Genomic DNA, 23,662 nt, shown 5'->3' on the forward strand with positions numbered 1-23,662 from the left:
CTCGATAGTAGCAATGAGAAGAGGGCATATGCTGAGTGATAGGGCCCTTAATGATGGATGCCATCTTTTTGAGGCATCAGCTTTTGAAGGTGTCCTTGGTGCTGGGGAGGCTAGTGCCCATGATGGAGCTGGCAGAATTTACAACTTTCTGCAGCTTTTTCCAATCCTGTGCAGTGGCCCCTCCATACTAGATGCTGATGCATCCACTTAGAATGCCCTCTACAGTACTTCTGCAGAAATTTGCAAGTGTCTTCTGTGACATACCAATTTTCCTCAAACTCCTAGTGAAGTATAGCTGCTGTCATGCCTTCTTTGTAATTGCATCAGTATGTTGGGCCCAGGATAGATCCTCAGACGTTGACACCCAGGAACTTGAAACTACACACCGTTTCTGCTTCTGATCGCTCAATGAGGATTGGTGTGTGTTCCCTCGACTTCCCCTTCCTGAAGCCACTGTGAAGAGCGGAAACAGTATCTGCATTGCAAGCTAATATTGTATGCACAGGTTCATATACAAATTTCATGACTAAATCCTAACAACGGTGGCATTGTTTTCTACACAGGTAGACTTCTAATGAGTGTACTGGCTCCGTGGTGTATGTGTTATCCAAAATGTATTTCACCTGACCTTGATGTCACTAGTGTTTGGCAGCTGCCTGAAGGAAGCTGTAAATATAGCCAATTATGTTTGTAGTTTATAATTCTCTTTTTATCAAAGACTATGAATATTTTTGAGTTATTTTTAGTCAAATTGATATTAAAATAGGAATAAATTGACTTGTGGCTAACCACAGCCAAATTTCAAAGTATGGTGGAAACAAAGAGTTTGTACAATTTATTCTGAAGTATAATCAGGTGATATTTAAGGGTATTAAAATGACTGTTCCTCATCTTTAGACTCTGTATAATCATTAATCATTTAATTATAATTTTTCCCATTTTCCTTTAACATAAAAGTACTTCCAGCCTGTCGTCAATACCAGCTCTCAGCAATATCATTAATCTCTCCCATATTTTCTTCTGTAACATATTCTCTTGTACATGTCAATCAAAACTTCCCCAGAATAATGTACAGGAGACAACCTACTAACTGGCATATTTGTGCGGAGTTAAGATGTTATAACCTGGAGCAAAAAAAACTGTTGAAGAACTCAGTGGGTCAAACAGGATTTGTAGAGGCAAAGGGATGGTAAATATGTAAGGTTGAGACCCTATGGCAGGACTGTGTGGAGGGAAGATGGCCGGGATATAGAAGTGAAAGGAAGGGGTGAGGCAGAAGCTGGTAGGTGGAACTATGGGGGGAGGGGATGATGGACAGATGGAGCCGGGTTGGGAGGGGAAAGGTAGAGACAGAAGCTGTAGGTGATGAGTGGAAACAAATAATGGAAAGCTGTTAGGCCAATTGAACTAGGTGGGAGAAGGTAATAATTCTAGGAAATGATAGGGGAAAGATGGAAAAAGGTGAACAGTAGGAGAGAGACCCTGGATGGATTGGAGAAAGTGGGCAAAAGCACATGGTGAGTGGATTTACTGAGATGAGAAAATTCAGTATCCAAGCTGAATTAGGCTTGTGAGAGGAAACGGGAGCACTCTGGGAAAAATCCATGCAGTTACAAGGTGAACTTGCAAACTCTGAACAGACAGCATTGGAGTTCAGAAGCTATTCCAGGCTGCTGAGGTTGTGAGGCAGTTGTACCATTGTGTTACATGTATATCCCATATCTGAGAGTATTTATTTCTTTTTTAAAGTACAGGCATCTTGCTATTTGCTGTCCGAAGTTGCTTATTAAGACTGAGGAAGTTTTGTAAATTCTGAAGCAAACTGAGATAGTAGATTATTCTCTAATCCAGTATTAATCCTCTGTGCTCCAGAAATGATGCCAGAAGGCACAGCAGCTGCATTGAATGATATAGATTTTAACTTGCCAGACTCCTAATCAAGAATCAGTTGCTCTTCCAATGACTTTTGGCAGAACCAGTTTAAAAAAAAGTTTGATTATTTTTTTTTTAGCACTCTTGTGAGACCTGATGCTTACTTTCTATTGCAATGTGATCTCATTGACTATTTAAAACATTTTAACACAACACATTTTTAAAGATAATCCTATTTAACAAAGATTGAACTAGAAAAGTATGAGTGTCAATGTTGGAGAATAAATTATGATCTCAATGTCAGTGCAGTGTTCAATATTAACATGTTCACATTCTCACAGTTCTCAGTATACTGCACTGCAGGTGCAAATTATGCAGCCATTTCTTAGGAGAACATGGATGAATCTGAATGTAGGAGTGTTGGTCCTGGTGAATCAGAGGAGGCAACTTCTTTATAAAGATTAGCTTTATTGTTCACATGTGCAGTGAAATGTGTCATTTTGCATTACCGGACAACATTATCTGAGAATTGTGTTAGGCAGCCCTGTAAGTGTCACCAAATAGCATGCTCACAATTGACTAATTCTAAACATCCATCTTTGGAATGTGGGAGGAAACCCACGTGTCACAAACAGAACATAGAAACACACACAGCGGTGTGGATTGAATCACGATCGATGATTATGCTAGCCACTACACTACCGCACTACTATTTGTTTTGGGGTTACAATTACCTGACAGGGCTGAGTGCCGGATGTTAATTGGATGAATCCTGTGAAAAAAAGAACTCTTGTTTCTGAAATGTCTGTACTTTAGGGAAAGGTGCAGTCTAGACAAATTCTCATGCCTCCTTTGCCTGCTGTGGTGAGCTGAAGAAAAGGGAGTTAAAGTCTCCTTGAGTGATGGAGTGATCGTCCTAACACAGTAATGAGATGTGGCAGAGATCTGCAACAATAGCTTAAAGTGATCCTGGGCTCGCAATATAAGAGTGACTTTGATGCTGGCCTCCATGGATAAAACGTATTTTGGGTTGTAATTAAGATTGAAGATCTCGAATCTTAGCAAGGTCACAGAATGCAAGAATTCAAGGTGCTTATTCTGCTGCTGCGTCTCAGTAGCTACTAATCAGCATCGAGGATGTTGCCAATCTTTCATGGCATTCTTTTCCTGTGTGCGTTTGCTGTTCCCGTCACATGATTAGAGACTTGGAATAGAGCATCTGGTGTTGGTGTGTCTGTTGTTGGGCATGTGAGCAACATAGCCTGTTAAATGAAGTTAGAGCTTTATTACTTGGGAAATTTGGTCTGGGATAGGATGTTGAAGTTCAGTTTGGAGGATTTGGAAGCTTATTGGTGGTATCTTTCAAGTATCTTCATTTCATTGTTGCGGGTATCCAGGGCACTGAAATTTATTATTAGACTAAGAAGCATCGTAGAATCAAGTATCAAAACAGGCCTTTCTGCACATTGTGTCTGTCAGCCTTTGATCACCCATTAAAACACAGGATAACTTGAAATTTCATTTTAATCTCGGCACATACTCCTCAAGTACCCACAGATTCTACCTTTCACTGACACACAAAGGGTAGTTTAAAATGGCCAATTAACCTATCAACCTGCATATCTTCGGGACCAGAGCACTGAGGGGGAAATCCACATGGTCACAGAGTGAATGTGCAAACTCTGCATTGAAGATCAGGGCTGAATGTGGGTCTCTGGAGTTGTAAGGTAGCAACTCCTTTAGCTACATCACTGTGACTTAAAGGCTTGGAGTTCTGTATCATCATGTGCACGATGTAACTTGCATCTCTTTGAATACATTTTTAGTTCCTTGTGGAAGTTGCTGTTTATTGATCAGATCAATACGAGTGCAAAGTCAGCTACCCAGTAAGGATTTTGTAATTGCTGTTCACATTGCTCATTGTCTCTTGCTCTTTTACTGTAGAAAATGTGAGACTATATGTTAATGAAATTTGATTATGACAAATCTCATCTTTGAACTAGGGTGAGAATTAACAGTGGAGAAATATTTAGATAATTCTAGCCCTGATGCTTTAATTCAGTTGCAGATTTCCAATTAATTGATTTTATCATCTTTTTAACGTAAATTTTATTCTTGACTGTAAAGGTATATTTCTATTCCAAAGTGAAGCACAAGTCTATCCTGTAAGATGTCCTAATGCATTCTGATAAAAAAAATAGTTAGAGCTTAAAACATCCTTTTAATGTTGCTGTAGTTATAAGATGTGATTTTAAATGTACATCTTTTCTCTCTCTTCCTTGAAGATGATGAAGGACCAATTGTGAGCAGTGATTCGGACACCTCACTGATTCTGGCTGTTGAAGTTGGACTTTCTGACATAGAGCTCTCTACTGACCAGGACTGCGAGGAAGTGAAATCCTGAGAAGGATGAATGATGTGGTTCAGACAAGCTCACAGATTAACTGCGAAGTATCTTGTGCATTCAGACAAGAATGATTGTGAGAGCAATAGCGACAATCATTTACTAGATACAAATTGTATAGCAGTTGATGTCAATTTTCTTCACAAAGAACCCACAGGCTTATCACTTGCCTCATTTCTACATTCAAACAAGCTGGTAACATGGTTCAGTGGCTGAGCTGAGAAGAAAATAACAATGTATGCTTTTTATTTTAAGTTTCCAATGATAGTCAATGATTTATTTGTGTTTAAAATTTTATTTTTGTGACTGACACTTTTCCAGAGTTTGATCCTATGAGGGTTAACAGATTCCTGGAATCAATGCCTCAACACTAAAACACTCAGTTGGTGCTCTTAAGTTGTGAAATGAATTTTAAAGTTGATTCCAAGTTCTGCAGTCTTGTGAATCACTGGCTTTTTTGTTGTCAGCATTAAGTAAAGTTTATTTGTGCAGTAATTATTCAAAAAAGCAGCTTGCAGATGCAGGAAAGAAGAAACCTCTGGAAGTTCAGTTGCCATTTCTTGATGTATTTTTGGCCATTGGAAAAGTTAGTGATAGTATTGCACAGAGATGTTGTCCATAAGCAATATGCGCTGCTGGAGATTTGGACAGAATGAATGTTCCAGTAACAGCCCACTTGCTTTCTATGAATTCATGATAGATTGGGATTTGTGTGTATGATTGACACTTGACAGCCCCCCCTCCCCGAATCTCTGATATTTTGCCCAGTAACACTGTAGTTGTGTAATTGGCCAAATAGGTTAAACCACCAACTTTATACCCCTAATGGCTTTTAAGAGATAGGAATCAAAACTAATATTAGTTTTACAGCATACTTGACACCAACTGACCTCTGCCAAAAATGAATTTACGCAATATACTGCTGTACTTCAAAGGAATTTTTTAGTATTTTATGTAATTTGAATTTTAGTTGCTTTATGTCATCTATCCTAATAACAGCTTTTGTACATTGAAAATATGTGAAAATGTATTAAAATTACAGATTGTTATACAGTACAATCTGAATAAATGACTTTTCAAGTCATGGAATTCTACAGCAGCATTTTTGCATATGGATCCTTCCCTTGTAGGAAAGAACCTAGTACTAAAGCATAATGTTATTGCAAATTTATAAGTTCTGTCCAAAAAGAAAGGAAAATTCCCGCTATGTAACAGAGGTTATATATTTTTGAAAGTATTGCTTTTGTTCCATATGTAGATTAACTATTGAGATTAACACATCAAAATATGGAACCTGATAATTGTAATGCTTTAGAGCAAATTTAAAAGCCCTGTGATGACCTTTTGGATCCCAGACGTTATCATGTAGTTAGTAGGGTTTGTAATTGGTCTGGTACATCTTTAGATTCGGAACAGTACAATAATAGGCAAAGTTGATGGTGTATTGATTTGAAAGTTTTGGAGATAGTATTTTCATTGATGTTGAAAGAAAATGTCCCCTCGTAGGATCTGAAATATTCAAGAAAGGCTATGTGGCATAGGAGATGATCAGCTTACTCTTTTCTAGTTTAAACTTGATGGATGTTAAAATATTTAACTGCTAATAAATTTTGGAAACGAATTGAAACATATTTGATAATGAAGTGTACCTCAGGTTAACTAAGGGGCTGAAGAATTTAAAGGAATTCAATTTGTATTTAAGATTGCTTATTACTGACAGGAAAAATATCATACATACATGAGATTAGTGAAATTCTCAGTCCTAATTGAACAAAATAACAAATCAGAATAGCTATTATCAATACTGTGTCAGGTATTGTTAGTCCTTTTAAATCTCCGTCACTCGCTATGGGATGAAACTCATCATTGTAAGAAAGAAAATCATTTGAGGTGTTCACCTCTTCAAGAAAATAATATTTTCATGTGCTGTGCTGTACATTGTTGTTTTCTCCTGTTCAATATCAAATATCTATACTGTTTTCCATATTCAAAAAATTTGCTAATTTTCATTTGGTATTATGAACAACGTATGCATTGCTGAAGTTTTCCAGAGAAAACTTTCTCAAAGTTTGAGTATCTGTATAAGTTTATTATAATGTTACACTAAGTTCTGGTCATTTTCTTGCATTATCATTTTACACTGAGTTTTATTAAGATCTGCATTCACCCGTGCACCAAGGTTTGTGATATTCTGCAGGGATTGTTTCCCAAATGGAAAATGGGAATGATCAGCAGGTCACCTATGCAGAGCAATACAATTTTGGACAATAACTTCTTATGAAAACAAGGTTTTAATATAAGCATGTTTTAGGTTTTAGAGAGTGAGCTGAAGGTATCAAAGGGTCTGTGATAGGGTGAAGAGCAAATGAGTCACTTAAGTGATAGCAATGGTACTGGCTGAGAGGGGTGGTAAAGGCTCTTTAATTGATGATCGAGGATGTAGAAGAGAGAATCACAGAGCACTATGAGATACAGAACAATACAGTTGCTGGAAATCAGAATTAAGAGAGAATGCTGGAAAAACCCTGTGGTTCATGCAGCATCTGTGAAGACATAAAAAAAAAACAGCTGTTAAAAGTGCAGGCTGATGACTATTGTATCAGAAATTATACAAATGGAAAAAAACTTATTCTGTCTTTGCTGTGGAGTCTAAGGTCTATAACGTGCCTAGTTTGAAAAGGAAATGCATACTTAAAATGTATACAACTGTACAGTGAAAAAGGGAAAAAAAATGAAATGGGAGTTTGATTGAAAGCCTAATAACAGACAACCTGAAGCCTTGCAGACTGAACAGATAAATGCTACAAAACAGTTGCCCAATCCGGAGAGGGCTAAATACGGTGCAATAATTTGCAAAAAGTATAAATGCTACAGCTGGAGGGTGTGTTGGGTTCTTGAATGGTGGGAAGGGAAGATGTAAAGGGGCACACGTTGCGTCTTCTGCAGTTGCTTGCGAAGGTTCTATGAGAAAGGGAGGACATATTGGTGCAGGTGGGAGTGAGTCGGAGAGTGAAGACGGGATAGTCCCTTCAGAATACTGGGAGTGGAATAATGTTTAGCACTGATTCTCAAGCAATGGAGAAGTTACTGCAAAGGAAAGGAAACAAATTTAAACTTTCTTCAGATTCAGTCACAGTAATCTTGTTGAGCTAGATGACCAGAGGAGCTTGTTTGACAGCCAGTTGCATTTATGTCTGCAGAAATGGTTAGCTTAGCTTCAACAATGCTGATATATGTTGCTCTGTATAACTCTTACCCTATCTAAATGTGGGTTTGATCAAGACAGTATCGATCCAATTAGTCATTCATCTTTTTCAAGCTACAGCTTACTATTACGTTTCATTTTGAGATACTCTGTAAAGATTTTTGTGTCATGTTGACAGCCATCTACCTTTCTGACTACAGGGCCACCAAGTTAATTGTGTCCCTCCCCTTTCACTTTCTTGGCACTTAGCCTTTTGGGATGCACTTCACTGATCTTCACTGACATTTGCAAAGCCTGGCCTTCCGCAAGAAATGCTGTGTTGTCAAATAGCTTGTGTTCCAAATGACTTTTCTCCTTTGATGTTAGAGCCCTTTACATGCTAAATATCAGTTAAAGAATTAATGCATTCTAAGGATATATATTTAAACATTCTACAGTCTTTCTCTTATGAATTTTTTTTTAATTAAGAATTTGCCCCTATATTACACTACAAACACATTTGTTTATAGAAAGGACACAGGAGGGGACAGTTAATAATAGCAGTTTTGCGAATTTTTGAATAACTCCTTTAATCAAAATTGTTCAATCAATTAAAACTACAATCAGTTTTGTACTTCTGAAAAAGCGTTTTTCCTTTTAAAATCAACTCAGTGTTTTATTTCATATTGAAGTTACTATGATTAAAAGAAAAACAATACCTGTTACTACCTTTAGAATGCTAACACTCAGATCATTGGTGTAGTTCAAATCATTGAAACAATTAAATTTTGTTTTTAAAATTTATGAGTCAAGTTAATTGCAAGAGTTCATTTGAAAGTTCACATGAGGTAAATATGAATTTTACCAGAAAAATCGTCTTTTTACTATTCAAAAGCAACATAATTCAATTGAAAATATTCAACCACGGAGCACATAACCTTGATAACTTTTAAACTATCCATGAAATTGTACTCAAATTTGCATGTTACCTCCATTAGAATGATGTGGAGACTCAGAGTGGCACTTATCCCACTTATCTGGGGTACTTTGGGATCAGTCTCCTGGTGAGTGAGTGTATAATAGGTTTTTGAAAGGATATTTATATAATTTTGCTCAGTAGAAACTGGGTCACAGTTTAGAAGAGAAGAAGTTGAGAATAACTAAGATAAAAAGACCACAACATTTTCTTGTGACTATACTTCAAACACTTGATTAATCAAGTATGCCCTAAGCAATCTATTTGATATTTGCAAGAATGCATGAGGATTGTAGCTTACCATAAACTATGACTTATTGTATTCTGCACATACTTTCCTCTTCTTTAGTACTTGTAGGAATAAAATTTCTGATCATGACAAATTTAGGAGAAGCTGTAACAAGGTAATACATTTGTCTTAGTGTTATGCAGCATGGACCAAGTTGCCCAAATGAGCTAGTCCCATTTGCCCACATTTGCTCTATATGCATATAAGCCTTTCTTATCCACGTACCTATCTAAATAACTTTTAAACATTGTAATTTTACCTACCTACACCACTGTCTCTGACAGTTCACTCCACATGTTTATCATGGTGTGTATTGAAAAATTTGCCCCTTTAGATTTTTCCTCAATCACCTTAAGTCTATGTCCCAGCAACATACATCAAAGTTGCTGGTGAACGCAGCAGGCCAAGCAGCATCTGTAGGAAGAGGTGCAGTCGACGTTTCAGGCCGAGACCCTTCGTCGGGACTAACTGAAGGAAGAGTGGGTAAGGGATTTGAAAGTTGGAGGGGGAGGGGGGCGATCCAAAATGATAGGAGAAGACAGGAGAGGGAGGGATAGAGCCGAGAGCTGGACAGGTGATAGGCAAAAGGGATACGAGAGGATCATGGGACAGGAGGTCCGGGAAGAAAGGCAAGGGGGGGGGAGATCCAGAGGATGGGCAAGGGGTATATTCAGAGGGACAGAGGGAGAAAAAGGAGAGTGAGAGAAAGAATGTGTGCATAAAAATGAGTAACAGATGGGGTACGAGGGGGAGGTGGGGCCTTAGCAGAAGTTAGAGAAGTCGATGTTCATGCCATCAGGTTGGAGGCTACCCAGACGGAATATAAGGTGTTGTTCCTCCAACCTGAGTGTGGCTTCATCTTTACAGTAGAGGAGGCCGTGGATAGACATGTCAGAATGGGAATGGGATGTGGAATTAAAATGTGTGGCCACTGGGAGATCCTGCTTTCTCTGGTAGACAGAGCGTAGATGTTCAGCAAAGCGGTCTCCCAGTCTGCGTCGGGTCTCGCCAATATATAAAAATCTTTACACACACAGGTTGGAGGAACAACACCTTATATTCCGTCTGGGTAGCCTCCAACCTGATGGCATGAACATCGACTTCTCTAACTTCCGCTAAGGCCCCACCTCCCCCTCGTACCCCATCTGTTACTCATTTTTATGCACACATTCTTTCTCTCACTCTCCTTTTTCTCCCTCTGTCCCTCTGAATATACCCCTTGCCCATCCTCTGGGTCCCCCCCCCTTGTCTTTCTTCCCGGACCTCCTGTCCCATGATCCTCTCGTATCCCCTTTTGCCTATCACCTGTCCAGCTCTCGGCTCTATCCCTCCCCCTCCTGTCTTCTCCTATCATTTTGGATCTCCCCCTCCCCCTCCAACTTTCAAATCCCTTACTCACTCTTCCTTCAGTTATTCCTGACGAAGGGTCTCGGCCTGAAACGTCGACTGCACCTCTTCCTACAGACGCTGCTTGGCCTGCTGCGTTCACCAGCAACTTTGATGTATGTTGCTTGAATTTCCAGCATCTGCAGAATTCCTGTTGTTTGTGTTTAAGTCTATGTCCTCTAGTTTCAATCACCCCTACACTTTGGAATAAACTGTCCACATTCATTTGCCCAATCTATGGCTCATGATTTTATATACCTCAATAAGGTCACTCCAGAGCCTCCTATACAACAGGGAACAAAGCCGCTGACTACCTAGTCTCTCCATATAAAGTCCTGTAACATCCTTGTGAAGCTCTTCTGCATGCTTTTCAGCTTAATAAAATCCTTGTGTCCGACTGATTTCTGCAATCAATTAAACTGGACAGATTCTTTTGCATTAATTTTGACTTCCTAATTTGTATGTTATCGTTTTGAGAACGATTCAGTTTAAAAGACATTTTTAAATTCTGTGAATGTAAAGGTTGTAACAAATGTGCTTTATAAGTAATTGGTAGTGGTATCAATTATTAGCTCTTCATTCTTGTGTTTTCTGCATAGAAAAATAATTTTGATCCATTATCTTTTGGATTTGTTTAAAAGTTTTACTTTTCAAGTATTCCATTTGAATAAATCAGAATAACATTTTTTTCTGCCATTTAAATTAATTCCATTTTATGCAACAAAATTTTTTTGTTCCAGAAATACACATGGCATTTCAATGATTCATTCTTCAGCTTACTGGCTTTGTCTTCATAACACAATAAGGACTAATTTCACAAAGATGACAAGAAATAAGATTTAAAAGTAAACCCTGAGCTGTTCTCTCTGAGCTAAAATAGGTCTGAAAAGATATTTTAGTTTACAATATCATCAAAAATCTGTGAATGTGTGAAATATTCAAAAAAAAGAAATTCTGCAACTATTCCAAACAATCAGAAGATGTCAAGGGTACAAATATAAAGATCAATGGCCATCAATTAGAGCTAGAAAATGTTTTGTCATTTAATCCCTGACATACCGTACAATCACCAACCATCATAATTTTCCATTCTCCTCCTTTCATTAATTCTTAACTTATTTCTAACTTATTTCAGTTCTAATGGAAGTTCTTTAACTTTCATTAGTACTCACTGTGTCACTGTGTCTCTGTGTCTCCTTTGCTGCCTGAGTTGCTGAGTAGTTAGTCTTCTCTGTTTTTAATTTCAACACGCGTTCATTCGGATACATAATTTTGTGCTTGAGACCATAAAAACAACACACTAATCATTGTTTAGTAAGTTTTAACAGTTTCAAAAATATTTACAGTACAGAATATCATTCAGTTTACATATAATCATTATCTGATGTTATTGATGTGAGAACCAAAGATTTAAGAGTATATCCTTGATAATGCAGTATTTCTCTAAATGTGAATGTTGTATAATTAGTAAACCATTGAGACTCCAACTACTTCCCTTTTGTCCTACTGAACAGGTTTTCAGATGTCTGGAACCACAGACAATTGCAGGAAATGATCACCGACCATTGTTAAATCCCATATCAGTGCTTAATACATTCATTAAAAATAAATGTTAATTGCATTTATTTTCTGAAAGCCTTCAGTTCTCTAAGATTAAGTCAGACAATAGTGCTTGGGTGAATAGATCAGATCAGTCCAGTCACCAAGGTAGGTTATTTTTCTGTGATCCAAGGTAAATGCACAATGTTGAAGGCATTGAAAACGATGAAGCAGAATTCAAAGCATAGATCTCTCAACATCTTGTGTGTCATAGAAGATCAATTTCTATCCCTATCACTCTCACTTGTTGCCAAAATTCCCAGCCTAAGAAGTGATGCCAATTTCAGCTTTGGTTAGTTGTTGTTTGATTAACTTTGTATGTTGGCTGAAAATTATTCAATAGAATTTCTCACAATGGAATGAATAAATTTTTTTATCATTACAAGTTGTGAAAGCATTGTTTAGGCACAGATTATCCATTGCTTTCTCAACAATATATAATTGAAACATCTATATATAGGTACTGATAACTTGCTTTGGTATTTATTTCTTGAATTAATCCAGTTTTGATCAAGAGGTACTTTTATGCTTAGCATTTTGTCCTTTCACTTTTAAAAACAAAATTCTTTGTAGTACCATGCAAGAAAGACACCAGCCAGAAGGAAATGATGTTGTCAGATTGAATTGCAGAGGTTCATAGCAGTGATGTGGCAATTTTGCTTGGATATATCTACCTACCAGCACTGTGGTTCTCCTCAGTTGTTTACAAGTGTACAGATTTTTCAAGAAAATCTACATTTATCATCAATCAAATGGAGCACTTAGTTTAAAAATGTTGCAGGGGGCAGTGAGAAAATGTAAGGTGGTAAAATTGGGAAAAAAAAGAGGGATTTTCCCTCTTTCAGTGAGCAGGAAGTTGAATTGTACTGATCACATTTTCAGGGAGCTAGCAAAAGTGACTTTAAAGTGGAGTCAGTTTGCTGTAGAGTGTTAGTTTGCAGTAGAAGTTAGGTGTTAATAACAGACAAATGAGAGGAGGTTGGTCCAGTTTTGTAATGTATAAGAATGCTATTTATCACACAGTTTAAGCTTAAACATCAGCAGTTGGGACTATGTACGTAATAAGATTTCATTCTTGGTAAACATGCTTAGTATTCACATATCTAAGTTCTTTCAACCTACTGTTTGCCAAAGGTTGTTGAAGCTGTCTTTAAATCGTCCAAGTTTTATCTGACTGTAGCAAAGCAGGGCTGTCCAGTTCCAAGAATCATTAGTCATGTTATTGCAGGAAGTTTCACTGTTTGCCTTGCATTTAAAGATGTTTTTTGATGCACCTCACTATATTGTCAGGTATGCTGCTATTGGCCTCAGAAACATCAGTCTAGTGCAAATTTGTTTTATCAATGCTATTCTAACATTTCAAATAACTACTTAGTTTGCTAAGTGTTAATCCAAGCAGCAAATGGATTGTCTGGTGATTACAATAGACTTTTCTAGTTGGCATTTTGCCAGATGCTACAGCTTGCGAAATAATTTTGTAGTATAAAGCTAAAATATGATGCAGTTGTATTAGTTATAATGCATTTACTCTAAACATTTTCTTTTATATATAGTGTTACAATTATTTTATATTTGAAGTGGGTTGTTATTGCTGAAGTAAACTATGTTTGTTTCTTCTCCATAATGCACTTTATATATCCTAAAAAAGAGGGCATCCATGGATGTTACTGGGAAAAACAGATTGGTCTGATGCAGTCAATAATAAAGCATTTATTGTTTGACATTACCTGCTTCAACATTGACTTGATGCTTGTGTGAAGGGGAGGGGTTAAATTCAAATGAACAAACAATATTCATTAGCCTATTATTTTGTTACAAAACAAAATGTATTATGTTTTGCTGTGTTCATATGTACTAGATAAGGTGATGCAACTATGAAAGAAACAAAAGATCAGTGAGTTCCAATAAATTTTAATTGAATGGTTTTCTTAAGTAGTGAGTCATATATTTGTCTCTTTATTAATCAGATTAATGCTGATTTTCCAAGAACTTTCATTGTCCAACCTTCATATTCTGGGCACCTCTGAAGAGTTTTGTGGTTGTGAAGAGGGACATTATGGTGCTGAGAAACAGAACCTACACATGACCTGTGGCACAGTCTTTACAATACTTCCAGTTTTAAGAAGTAGTCAAGATGTCTTCTCTATACAGTATTGTGATTATAGAGACTTCTTCTGAGAGGTGGCAAGATTCCAGTCCTGATGAACGGTCTCAGCCCAAAACGTCAGCTGTACTCTTTTTCCATAGATGCTGCCTGGCCTGCTGAGTTCCTCCAACATTTTGTGTGTGTTGCTTGGATTTCCAGCATCTGCAGATTTTCTCTTGTTTGTGATTAAACAATTCAGTTGGAGTTGCCACCAGCAGTAGGTTGCATTTTATGTTGTCTTTTACAATAGAGTAAGGTTAATCAGTATTCTCTTACATTTCCTAAAAAAGTTAAGTATTTTTGCCATGTAAAATATTTTCTGATTGTCACTGAAAAGTTCTGATGCATATTTTTAGTGAGTAAAATATGCAATGATCTTATCTGAATGCCGAAAACTAGAATCTTCCAAAAGCATAGAGTTCTTCTACATGCTGATTCATAAATCAGCTAGAGAATGAAGCATGAGTATGTCCTTGCATTTTTTGATGCTTGGCCTAGAAAATATAGGGTAACTTGATAGGATGTGAGAATGGAGCCTGAGCTAATAGTTTGACTTTGACACAAAATCACATTTTCAAAGACCACATTCTTCACATGAAATGTGAAACAAAGGTGTCTTTAACCAGGGGGAGTTGTGAGGTACATGATCCCAGAAATTTCAACACCTCAAAAAATGTGCACTTCACAGTTGATCTGGGGTGGTTGCTTGCTGGGGGATAAGGGAGCAATTTCCTTACTTGCATGATATGCAAGGACAGTCTCTAAGTGTTATACATCTCTGGTCTTCAGCAAAGCAATGATGCAATTTTGAGAATTGTGACCTTGCAAGCGTGCTTATCTGTGGCATATGCTCTTAAAGTTGTGATTTACTGTTGCTTAATATAAATGGCCTCAAACAGCATAACCATCCAGGTATGATCAGTCAGGTTTCTCATTCAGACAGTGGGGCTTTATGATAACAGAAAATGGCGGATACAGGAGTTTTCTCCACTCAGGAGACTGGAATAACTTGGCTCTTTAACAATCAAGTTGGCCTTTCTCACAGTAAGACCTGCTTTGCTGGTCAAGACCTATTCAATTCTTTCAGCATTTACACATTTCAACATTGTGGTTGTGGCATGAAGGCTAATGCTAATATTATAAATATTGTCCCAATGTAATAACAATAACAGCACTTTGAAAACAGAAGTGCTTCCATACAAATGCAAAATGATATGTTTAATTTATTCCTAGTAAAGATAATCTGCTTTGCTTTTCATTGTCTCTGTTGATATGGTCCTATGTACCTTTATGCAGCACAGGTTTTAAACTGGCTGACCAAATGACTCTTGTTCAGTTATTGTCACATGTTGGTTTTAATAAAATGCATCCCTAACATTCAGACAAGTGCAGACCTCAGTGTTAGTCATGTCAGAGAGCAAAAGAGTTGCATCAAGGGTTTATCAAGTTGAACTTGAAATACAAAAATGCTGCCTAACTTACTGAACTGTCCCAGTATCTTCTGTTTTTGTTCATTTTGCCACATTGCCATTTTGCTTTTAGACTTCTATTCCATGAGTTTCTGTGGACCTTAGCTGGGTCCAGATATTCACTGACTTGGTACTAATTTTTCAGCAATTGCATGGTGGTGAAGTAATTACAGATGTGGAGCAATTTGAATGATTCTTCCATTCAGAAGTGTCCTTAATACCCACTTTCAACATCCAGATGCTTAAATGTATCCAGGGTTTTTGTTATGGCCATTCCACCAGTATTAGCCATTCCTTAGATGAAGAGCAGTCATCAGTTCCAACATTATCATTTACTAGTTTAGATCTGTGTTTCTGAGCCAAATCCCAGCATTTATCCTTTCTATTAGGTGCTAAATTAAATAATCGTCAGAGTTAAATTAATCTTTGAGTGTTTGACACAATGTAGGTTACACATACAGTTTGTGCTATCCACTTATTATAGTTTTTCAATAGCCTGTGGAAGCTATTAAATGTTCTCAGCTTCACTCCTGGCAATGGGCTCTCTCATAGCTGTTCTGATCTTGGTCACACTTGGTCCTTTACGGAATTTGATATTGAAGCTCTATGTTGTTGAGTGCCATCAAATCATCGTCAACTCATGGTAACACTATGAATGGTGGAGTTGTTCATGGGGTTATCGTGGCAAGATATGGAAGCAGATTGCCAGGCCTCTCTCCTGAGCAGATACTGTTGTTGTCCAGGTAGGGACCTGGCCAGATTCAAACTCGGGTCCATATGCCTCAAAGTCCACACTGATGCTACTACATCTCAGATGCCACCACACCACTGGCCAGCCCTAAGCTGTATGTACCCCCTGACAATTTGCTGCTGCTGTCGTGGGCATTGTGCTATGTACTGTTTTGTAAGAAAGAGGGGTCTATTGATGAATGTCATACTACATGTATAGCTTCCATTTCCAGAATTTGGATGTTGTTAAATTATTATCAGTGTTGAAGGTTATATAGGGCCATTTTGAATGGGATGGAAGCAGAAAGCATTAAATGTGGAATCTTGAATCTGAAATGTTAATTTTCTTCTTCCAAAAATGCTACCTGACCTACTGAGTGTTTTGAAAACAGAAAATATAAATTAAAGGCATCCGTTAGTCTTGCGAGACCATGGATCTGCGCCTGGAAAGTCTTCACTCTCCAGGGCGCAGGCCTGGGTAAGGTTGTATGGAAGACCAGCAGTTCCCCATGTTGCAAGTCTCCCCTCTCCACGACACCAATGTTGTCCAAGGGAAGGGCATTAGGACCCATACAGCCTGGCAGAAAATATAATACCAGTTAAAAACGAGTTTCTGCTGCTGGCCACATGTTCCTTGTAGACCCATTTCAAATCTCCATGTGTCTGTGGGGTCCTCATTTGCAATGGTTAATCTCTGTAGAGTCATTGCTGCCAGCACACTTGAAGCATCTGTTTTTATATTCATTCCTTACCAATTCAAATGTTACACTCCAGTGTCATTGGCTATGGGTCATGTGTCTGACCTTCAACACCTTTTTATTGGCTCTGCTCCAGGACAGAATCCATTTATTTCCCTTTTCCCAGCAAGTGACAATTGGTAATTTATGCCTTTTGGTTCTCAATCAGCAACCAGCTGCCATCATACAGGGCTAATACAGACCCCAACAGTCACAACCCTGCATGTTATATCCAACCAAATTACACCTCACAAATAACTTCTTATTTGGAAATTATCCTAGTTCAGCAGATTACCTAAGGCATTGTGTTGACTTTAAAACATTGATCAAGCCAAGCGACTTCAGCTGACAAAATGGAGAACACAGAGTCTCTTCATAAAATGGCAACTTCCATCTCCTCCCTCATGGCAAGAAAAAAGACAATTGGTCTGTCTGCTTCCATTGTCCTTGACTCATTTGAATTCACTGATTTGTGGACTGTAATTCTTTCTGGCCAACAGCAATTAGCTCTGTTGCCTGTGGTTCCAGGACCCAGGTTCAATCTAGACAGTAAATGCTATCCATAGGAGTTTGCACACTTTCACCATGACTCCGTGGATTCTGCTGGTGTTCAGATAACTTCCCACAACCAAACACTTGTAAATAGGTCAATAGGCAAATATAGATATCTATTAGTACAGGAAATGACTAAAAGAATCATAGAGGAATTGATAGGCATGTAAGGGATTATTTTGTGGGATAAAGGAAGATCTGGGAAAATGCATGGACTCAGACGGTAAATCACCCTTTCTCTAAGGCAGTGAATATGCAGGAGCAATAACGTAGATGGGGATGCTGAACTACCTTCAATATGTCTTATCCACTATTTTTCTGAGAAAGAGATACAGAAGAGAGTGCCTCACAAAATAACACTCAGCCCTTGTTATCTGTGAGGGATAGTGACAGAGGACTCCCATCAATAACCAACAACACAAATCCCACTATCCCTCTCCTGACAACCCAAAGCCCTGCCCAAGTAAATATACTCTCTGTAATGTTCCAATTGCATTAATACCATGAGCAATCACATTAAGACATTTCAATACTCATAAAAATGCATATCCCTTTAATCGAGTTCTCTGAGCACTGTATCACGTCAAAGTGAACAATCAATGCTGCCTTAGACTGGGGGGACAGCAAGTTGAAGGCTGGGAGGGAGAGGGAGGCAGGGAGCAAGGTGGCAGGAGGTAAGAGGCCAGAGGCTGTGGCTCTTTTGTTGGCTTTGTGATTGGGTTGGTTTTTGTGAGGAGCCCTCATCCAAAAGGAATGCATCTGTAGTATTCCCAGTCACACGGAGATGTTTTAAATCTTTCTGGTGCAGCAAGAAGATGAGGAAAAATTTGTGATGGGGGTCTAAAGCCAATTTAAAATTTGTGAGTATGTGGATCTGCAGCTTGCAAACCATCAGTTACTGAGGACTGGGTGTTTAGTATGAGGTACGGCCACAACTACAGATGTGGAGCAATACTGGAACTGCTTTACCATTGCCCATTGAAATCAGACTGGCCACCAATTTTTACATATCTTGCCCTTTCTGGATTGGAGCAAGAATATCTGTAATCTCCTTAGCATGCCTGACCAATGTTCTGCTCCATTCCTTTCCTTTCTCATTTGCAAGACCACAGCAGGCAGAGCAAGTACAAGGCTGTGCCCTGTGCAGTTCCCTGAGATATAGGGTGCACTGACCATGTTACAGATGCAGTGTGTAAACTCTGAAATGTAAACGTAAAATAATCTGCAGATGCTGGGGTCAAAGCAACACTCACAACGCGCTGGAGGAACTCAGCAGGTTGGGCAGCATCCGTGGAAACGATCGGTCGACGTTTCCACGGATGCTGCCCAACCTGCTGAGTTCCTCCAGCGCGTTGTGAGTGTTAACTCCGAAATGTAATTCATCCAGAAGGAATTCCATGCCCTGAGAGTAAAGCTGGTGTATAATCGAACAAGGGATATCAGTTTCCAGCAGTTAGTCATGTGCTTCCTCTTCATCTGCCCTCTGTACTTCGATCTTTGGCAGGAGAATAGGGCTATCTATCCTCTCATCAAAGGATCTTGTACCTGACATGGACTAAATCAACAAGAACAAAAACAAAGCTGCTTCCTGTAACCCGACCAGAGTGTTATTTAAATAATATGAAATGATTGAGAGCTGGCACTCAGCAATCTGTATACAGAAAACCCAACGCTGACATGCAGGTGCAAGGCCTCACTTGGAGTATTGTGAGCAGTTTTGGGCCCCTTAGAAAGCATGTGCTGAAACTGGAGAGGGTTCAAAAGAGGTTCACAAAAATGATTCCAGGATTGGATGGCTTGTGATATGAAGAGTGCCTGATGGCTCTGGGCCTGTGATCTCTAGAATTCAGAAGAATGAGGGGTGACCTCATCGAAACCTATTGAATGGTGAAAGGCCTTGACAGAGTGGATGTGGAGAGGATGTTACCTATGGTGGAAGAGTCTATGACCAGAGGTCACAGCTTGAGAATAGAGGGGTGTCCTTTAAAAACTGAGATGAGGAGGAATTTCTTTAGCTAGAGAGTGATGAATCTGTGGAATTCTTTGCCACAGGCAGCTGTGGAGGCCAATTTTTAATGTATATTCAAAGTTGATAGATTTTTGATTGGTCAGGGCATAAAGGGATACAGGGAGAAGGCGGGAGGTTGGGGCTGAGAGGAAAAATGGATCAGCCATGATGAAATAGCCAAATGGCCTAATTCTCCTCCTATATCATATATCCAGTTATGTGCCATGTCATATGACATGGACAATCATAGTCTTTCCATGACCATGATTGTTCTTGGCAATATTTTTCTACAGGAGTGGTTTGCCTTTGCCTTCTTCTGCGCAGCGACTTTATGAGATGGGCGACCCCAGCCATTCAGGAATTGTCTGCGTGGCATCAGTGGTTGCATACCAGAACGTGATATGCACCAGCAGCTCGTAAGACCATCCACCACCTGCTCCAAAGCAGGTGCTACATCTTGCCCAAGGGTGACCTGCAGGCTGGTGGAGGGAAGGAGTACGTTACACCTCCTTTGGTAGAGGTGTATCTCTACCCCACCACCCTAGTAATCTGGTAGAGGATGGATTACATGAATATAGATATACATTTTGTGAATGGCACAGAGTTCAGATGGGGGCATCGACTTTGCCAGGACAGTAGGTGCCAGCTCTGACATCCAGTGCCCCATTTGATCCTCTAAGTGTGTGGTTACCATGTTTGTCAGTCACCAACATCACCCCCTTACACATACTCCTACATCAATGAAAATTGAGTCAGTTTCCATTTGACGGATTAAAGACAGTAATTATAATGCTAATAATTTGCTTCCAACTACCTTTGAGAAGATGTTGCCACATTCACAAAGTTTCATTTATGGCATTGCAATTTTCCTTATGACTCAACTGCGGGACGAAAACCTCACTTGATAATGCTGCGCACAGCAGAGATAAATTTATCTTCATGCAGAAATGCTAATTGTAAGCTATGCAGAACATTTAATATAAGTGGAGTAAAGGAATCTCTATGCTCAGTACAACATGTAAGAGCTAGTTGTAACATAACAAACAGTTTTGCCAGCAGAGGGAGGCCAGTAACAACAAAATAAATGTTGCTCTCAGAACAGGCTCCCTCTACAGTCAATAAACACTAGAAAACCCCAAGAATTAATGAGTGCATCACATACTCGCATTCTGACTATGTTAAGTGAATTGCAGCTTTTATGACCATGAAATAACAAATTCATCCATTTTAAATAAAACCAACAACTTCAAATATTGTCTGCCTCAAACAGCAAATATTAGAACCACTAGTAGACACAAGAATTTGCTGATGCAGGAATATGGAGCAAAAAACAAACTATTGGAGGAACTCAGCTGGTTGAACAGCAATGAGGGAGGGTGTGTGGGTCAGGAGTTTTCAATGTTTTGTGTTGAGAACCTGATACAGGGTCTCTGCCTGAATTAGAACTACCAGCTTGAGAGTAGTTACCATCTGTTTTTAACCCACAGTGGTACTTCCTCAGTGTCCATTGTTCTCAGCTGTGATAATTAAGGTCATGTGAAATTTAAGAAAAGTTTTGCCAAACTTCACAGAACAATTTCTAGTTTTAAACATATAAATTATGAGAAACATAATTTTATGTTTAAAATTGAGAATCAAAATTTTTGAAAAACATTAAAAATGATTAAGTGCCCAGGGCCAGCTGGAATCTATCATAGGGTACTGAAAGAGGCACGGAAGGAGATTGTTGACTGAGATCTTCATTTCTTCTTTAGTCACAGATGAGGTCCTAGAAGACTGGAGAATAGCCAATGTTGTTCCTCTATTCAAACAGGGTAACCAGGACAAATAAGGAAATTGTCGGACAGTGAGTCTTATCTCAGTGGTAGGGAAATTATTGGAGAGTATTCTTAGGGACAGGGTTTATTTAGCTTTGGAAAAACGTTTACTTCTTGGGGAATGTCAGGATAGCTTTGCACAGAGAAGGTCCTGCCTCATCAAATTTTATTGAACTTTGTGGGGAATGACAAAGATAATTGACAAGGCTGGAGCAGTGATCCACATCTACGTGGACCTTAGACTTTCATGATAAGTTTCTCCAGATTAAGTCACATGGGATCCTTGTGAGTTGGTAAATTGGATATCAAATAGGTATTATCAACGATGACAGAGGATAGTGGTGGAGGGGTGTTTCTCTGACTGGAAGTCTGTGCCCAGTAGTGTTCTGTAAGTGCTGGGAGCTCTGTTAAGTGGTCTAGATGAAAATGCAGGTGATCTGATTACTAATTTTGGAAATAACAAAGAAATTGGTGGAGTTCTGGATAGAGAGGAAGATTGTCAAGGGATACAGAAGGATATAGATCAGTTGGAAATTTGGAAGAGAAATGCAAATGGAGTTTAATCCAGCCAAATATGGGGTGTTGCAGTTTGGTAGGTCAAATGCAAGAGAAAAATATATAGTTAAAGGCAGAAGTCTTAACAGCATTGGTGTACAGAGGGATCTTAGAGTGCAAGGCTCTAGCTCCCCAAAAGTTTCAACACAAGTGGATCAGGTGATGAAGAATATGCATCATGCTTTTCTTCGTTAGTTATTGCTTTGAGTATAAAAGTTGGCCAGTCATATTGCAATTGTATAAGACTTGGATTAGTCCATATTTAGAATATTGTGTGTAGTTCTAGTCACCTCATTGCAGGAAGGGTGTGGAGGCTTTGGAGAGGGAGCAGAAGAGGTTCACCAGGATGTTGCCTAGAATGGAATGCATGTGGTATAAGGAGAACTTTGAACATGGAACCTGCAACAATACAGTACCGGAACAGGCCCTTTGGCCCATAATAAACCAGATAATAAGTAAATAATAAATCCCAAAAACTAATCCCTCCAACCTACACATTGTCCACATCCCTCCGTCTTTGTTATATTCATGTGTCTATCTAAACGTCTCTTAAAAGCCTCTAATGTATTTGCCTCTACCACCATTCCAAGCATCCACAACTCTGAGTAAAAAACTTACCGCTCATATCCCCTTTGAACCAAACCCCTCTCACTTTCAATGCATGACCTCTGGTTGTAGACATTTCTACCCTGGGAAAAAGATATTCCCTGTCTTCTCTATCAATACCTCTCATTATCTTACAAACCTCTGTCAGATCTGCCCTCGGCCTCCGCTGCTCCAGAGAAAACAACCCAATCTCGATATCATCCACGAACTTACTAACCCACCCATCTACATTTTCATCGGGGTCATTTATATACATCACAAACAGCTAAGGTCCCAGCACAGATCCCGGCAGAACTCTTCTAATTATAGACATCCAGCCATCCAGCCATCCAGCCTGAATAAATCCCTTCAGCCACAACCTTTGTCTTCTATGCACAAGCCAGTACTGAATCCAAATATCCAATTCACCATGGACCCCATACATCCTAATCTTCTGGATTAGCCTCTTATAAGGGACTTTGTTAAACACCTTACAGCAATCCATGTAGACAACATCCACTGCCCTACCCGCATCAATCTCTCATGTCAAATATCTCAATCAAGTTGGTAAGACACATCTTGCCCCTCTCAAAGCCATGCCAACTCTCCCTAGTTAGGCCATGGATTCCCAAATGCTCATATATCCTATCCCTAAAAATTTTCTCCAGCAATTTGCCTACAACTGACGCGAGACTCGCTGGTCAATGGTTTCCAGGATTCGCCCTACATCCCTTCTTAAATAAGTTAGCCACTCACCAGTCCTCTGGGACCTCACCTCTGGCTAGAGAGAACACAAAGATACTAGTCAAGGCTCCAGCAGTCTCATCTCTTGCCTCCTTCAATAACCTGGCCAAACTTGGGTTGTTTTCGTGCGAGTGTTGGAGGCAAAGGGACAAGATGATGAAAGAATATAGAATTAGGAGATAAGCATGGATAAGGAAGATAGTCATTTTTCCAGGGTTGAAATGTTAAATACTAGAAGGCATAGGTTTAAGATGTGAGGAAATGTTTAAAGGAAACGTGAGGCTTATTTTTTTAAACCACAAAGTAGAGGGTGCTTGGAATGCACTTCCAGTGGAGGTGGTAGAAGTAGACATGATAGAAATATTTAGAGGCATTTAGATGGGATTAGTTAGATGGCATCACGATCAGTGCAGACACCAAAGAACCTGTTCCTGTGTTATCCTGTTCTGTGTTCTAAATACCTGTATCCAAGACCATGGAGGCTGTACTCTCATAAGGATTATTCTCCTTATTGCTATTGTGCAGAGGCATGGTGACATATCAGCCATGATTCACATCAAAGGGGTCCTCAGTGGAGCTGATCTCAGTATAAGCAAGGCTGTCACATTTT

At 39.0% G+C, this 23,662-nt stretch overlaps 1 protein-coding gene across 1 annotated transcript in view; it reads left to right on the forward strand.

Moving 5' to 3' along the window:
* Positions 1 to 9,123, forward strand: part of rnf150a (ring finger protein 150a) — a 124,400-nt gene extending 115,277 nt beyond the window's left edge. Inside the window, exon 7 of the mRNA XM_063046617.1 lies at positions 4,158 to 9,123. Within this exon, the coding sequence (XP_062902687.1) occupies positions 4,158 to 4,276 (119 nt within the window). The 3' untranslated portion in view covers positions 4,277 to 9,123. The remainder of the gene's footprint in view (positions 1 to 4,157) is intronic.
* The last annotated feature ends 14,539 nt before the right edge of the window (positions 9,124 to 23,662 follow it).

This window comes from Mobula hypostoma, chromosome 4 (genome assembly GCF_963921235.1).
Source record: "Mobula hypostoma chromosome 4, sMobHyp1.1, whole genome shotgun sequence".
NCBI lineage: Eukaryota > Metazoa > Chordata > Chondrichthyes > Myliobatiformes > Myliobatidae > Mobula > Mobula hypostoma.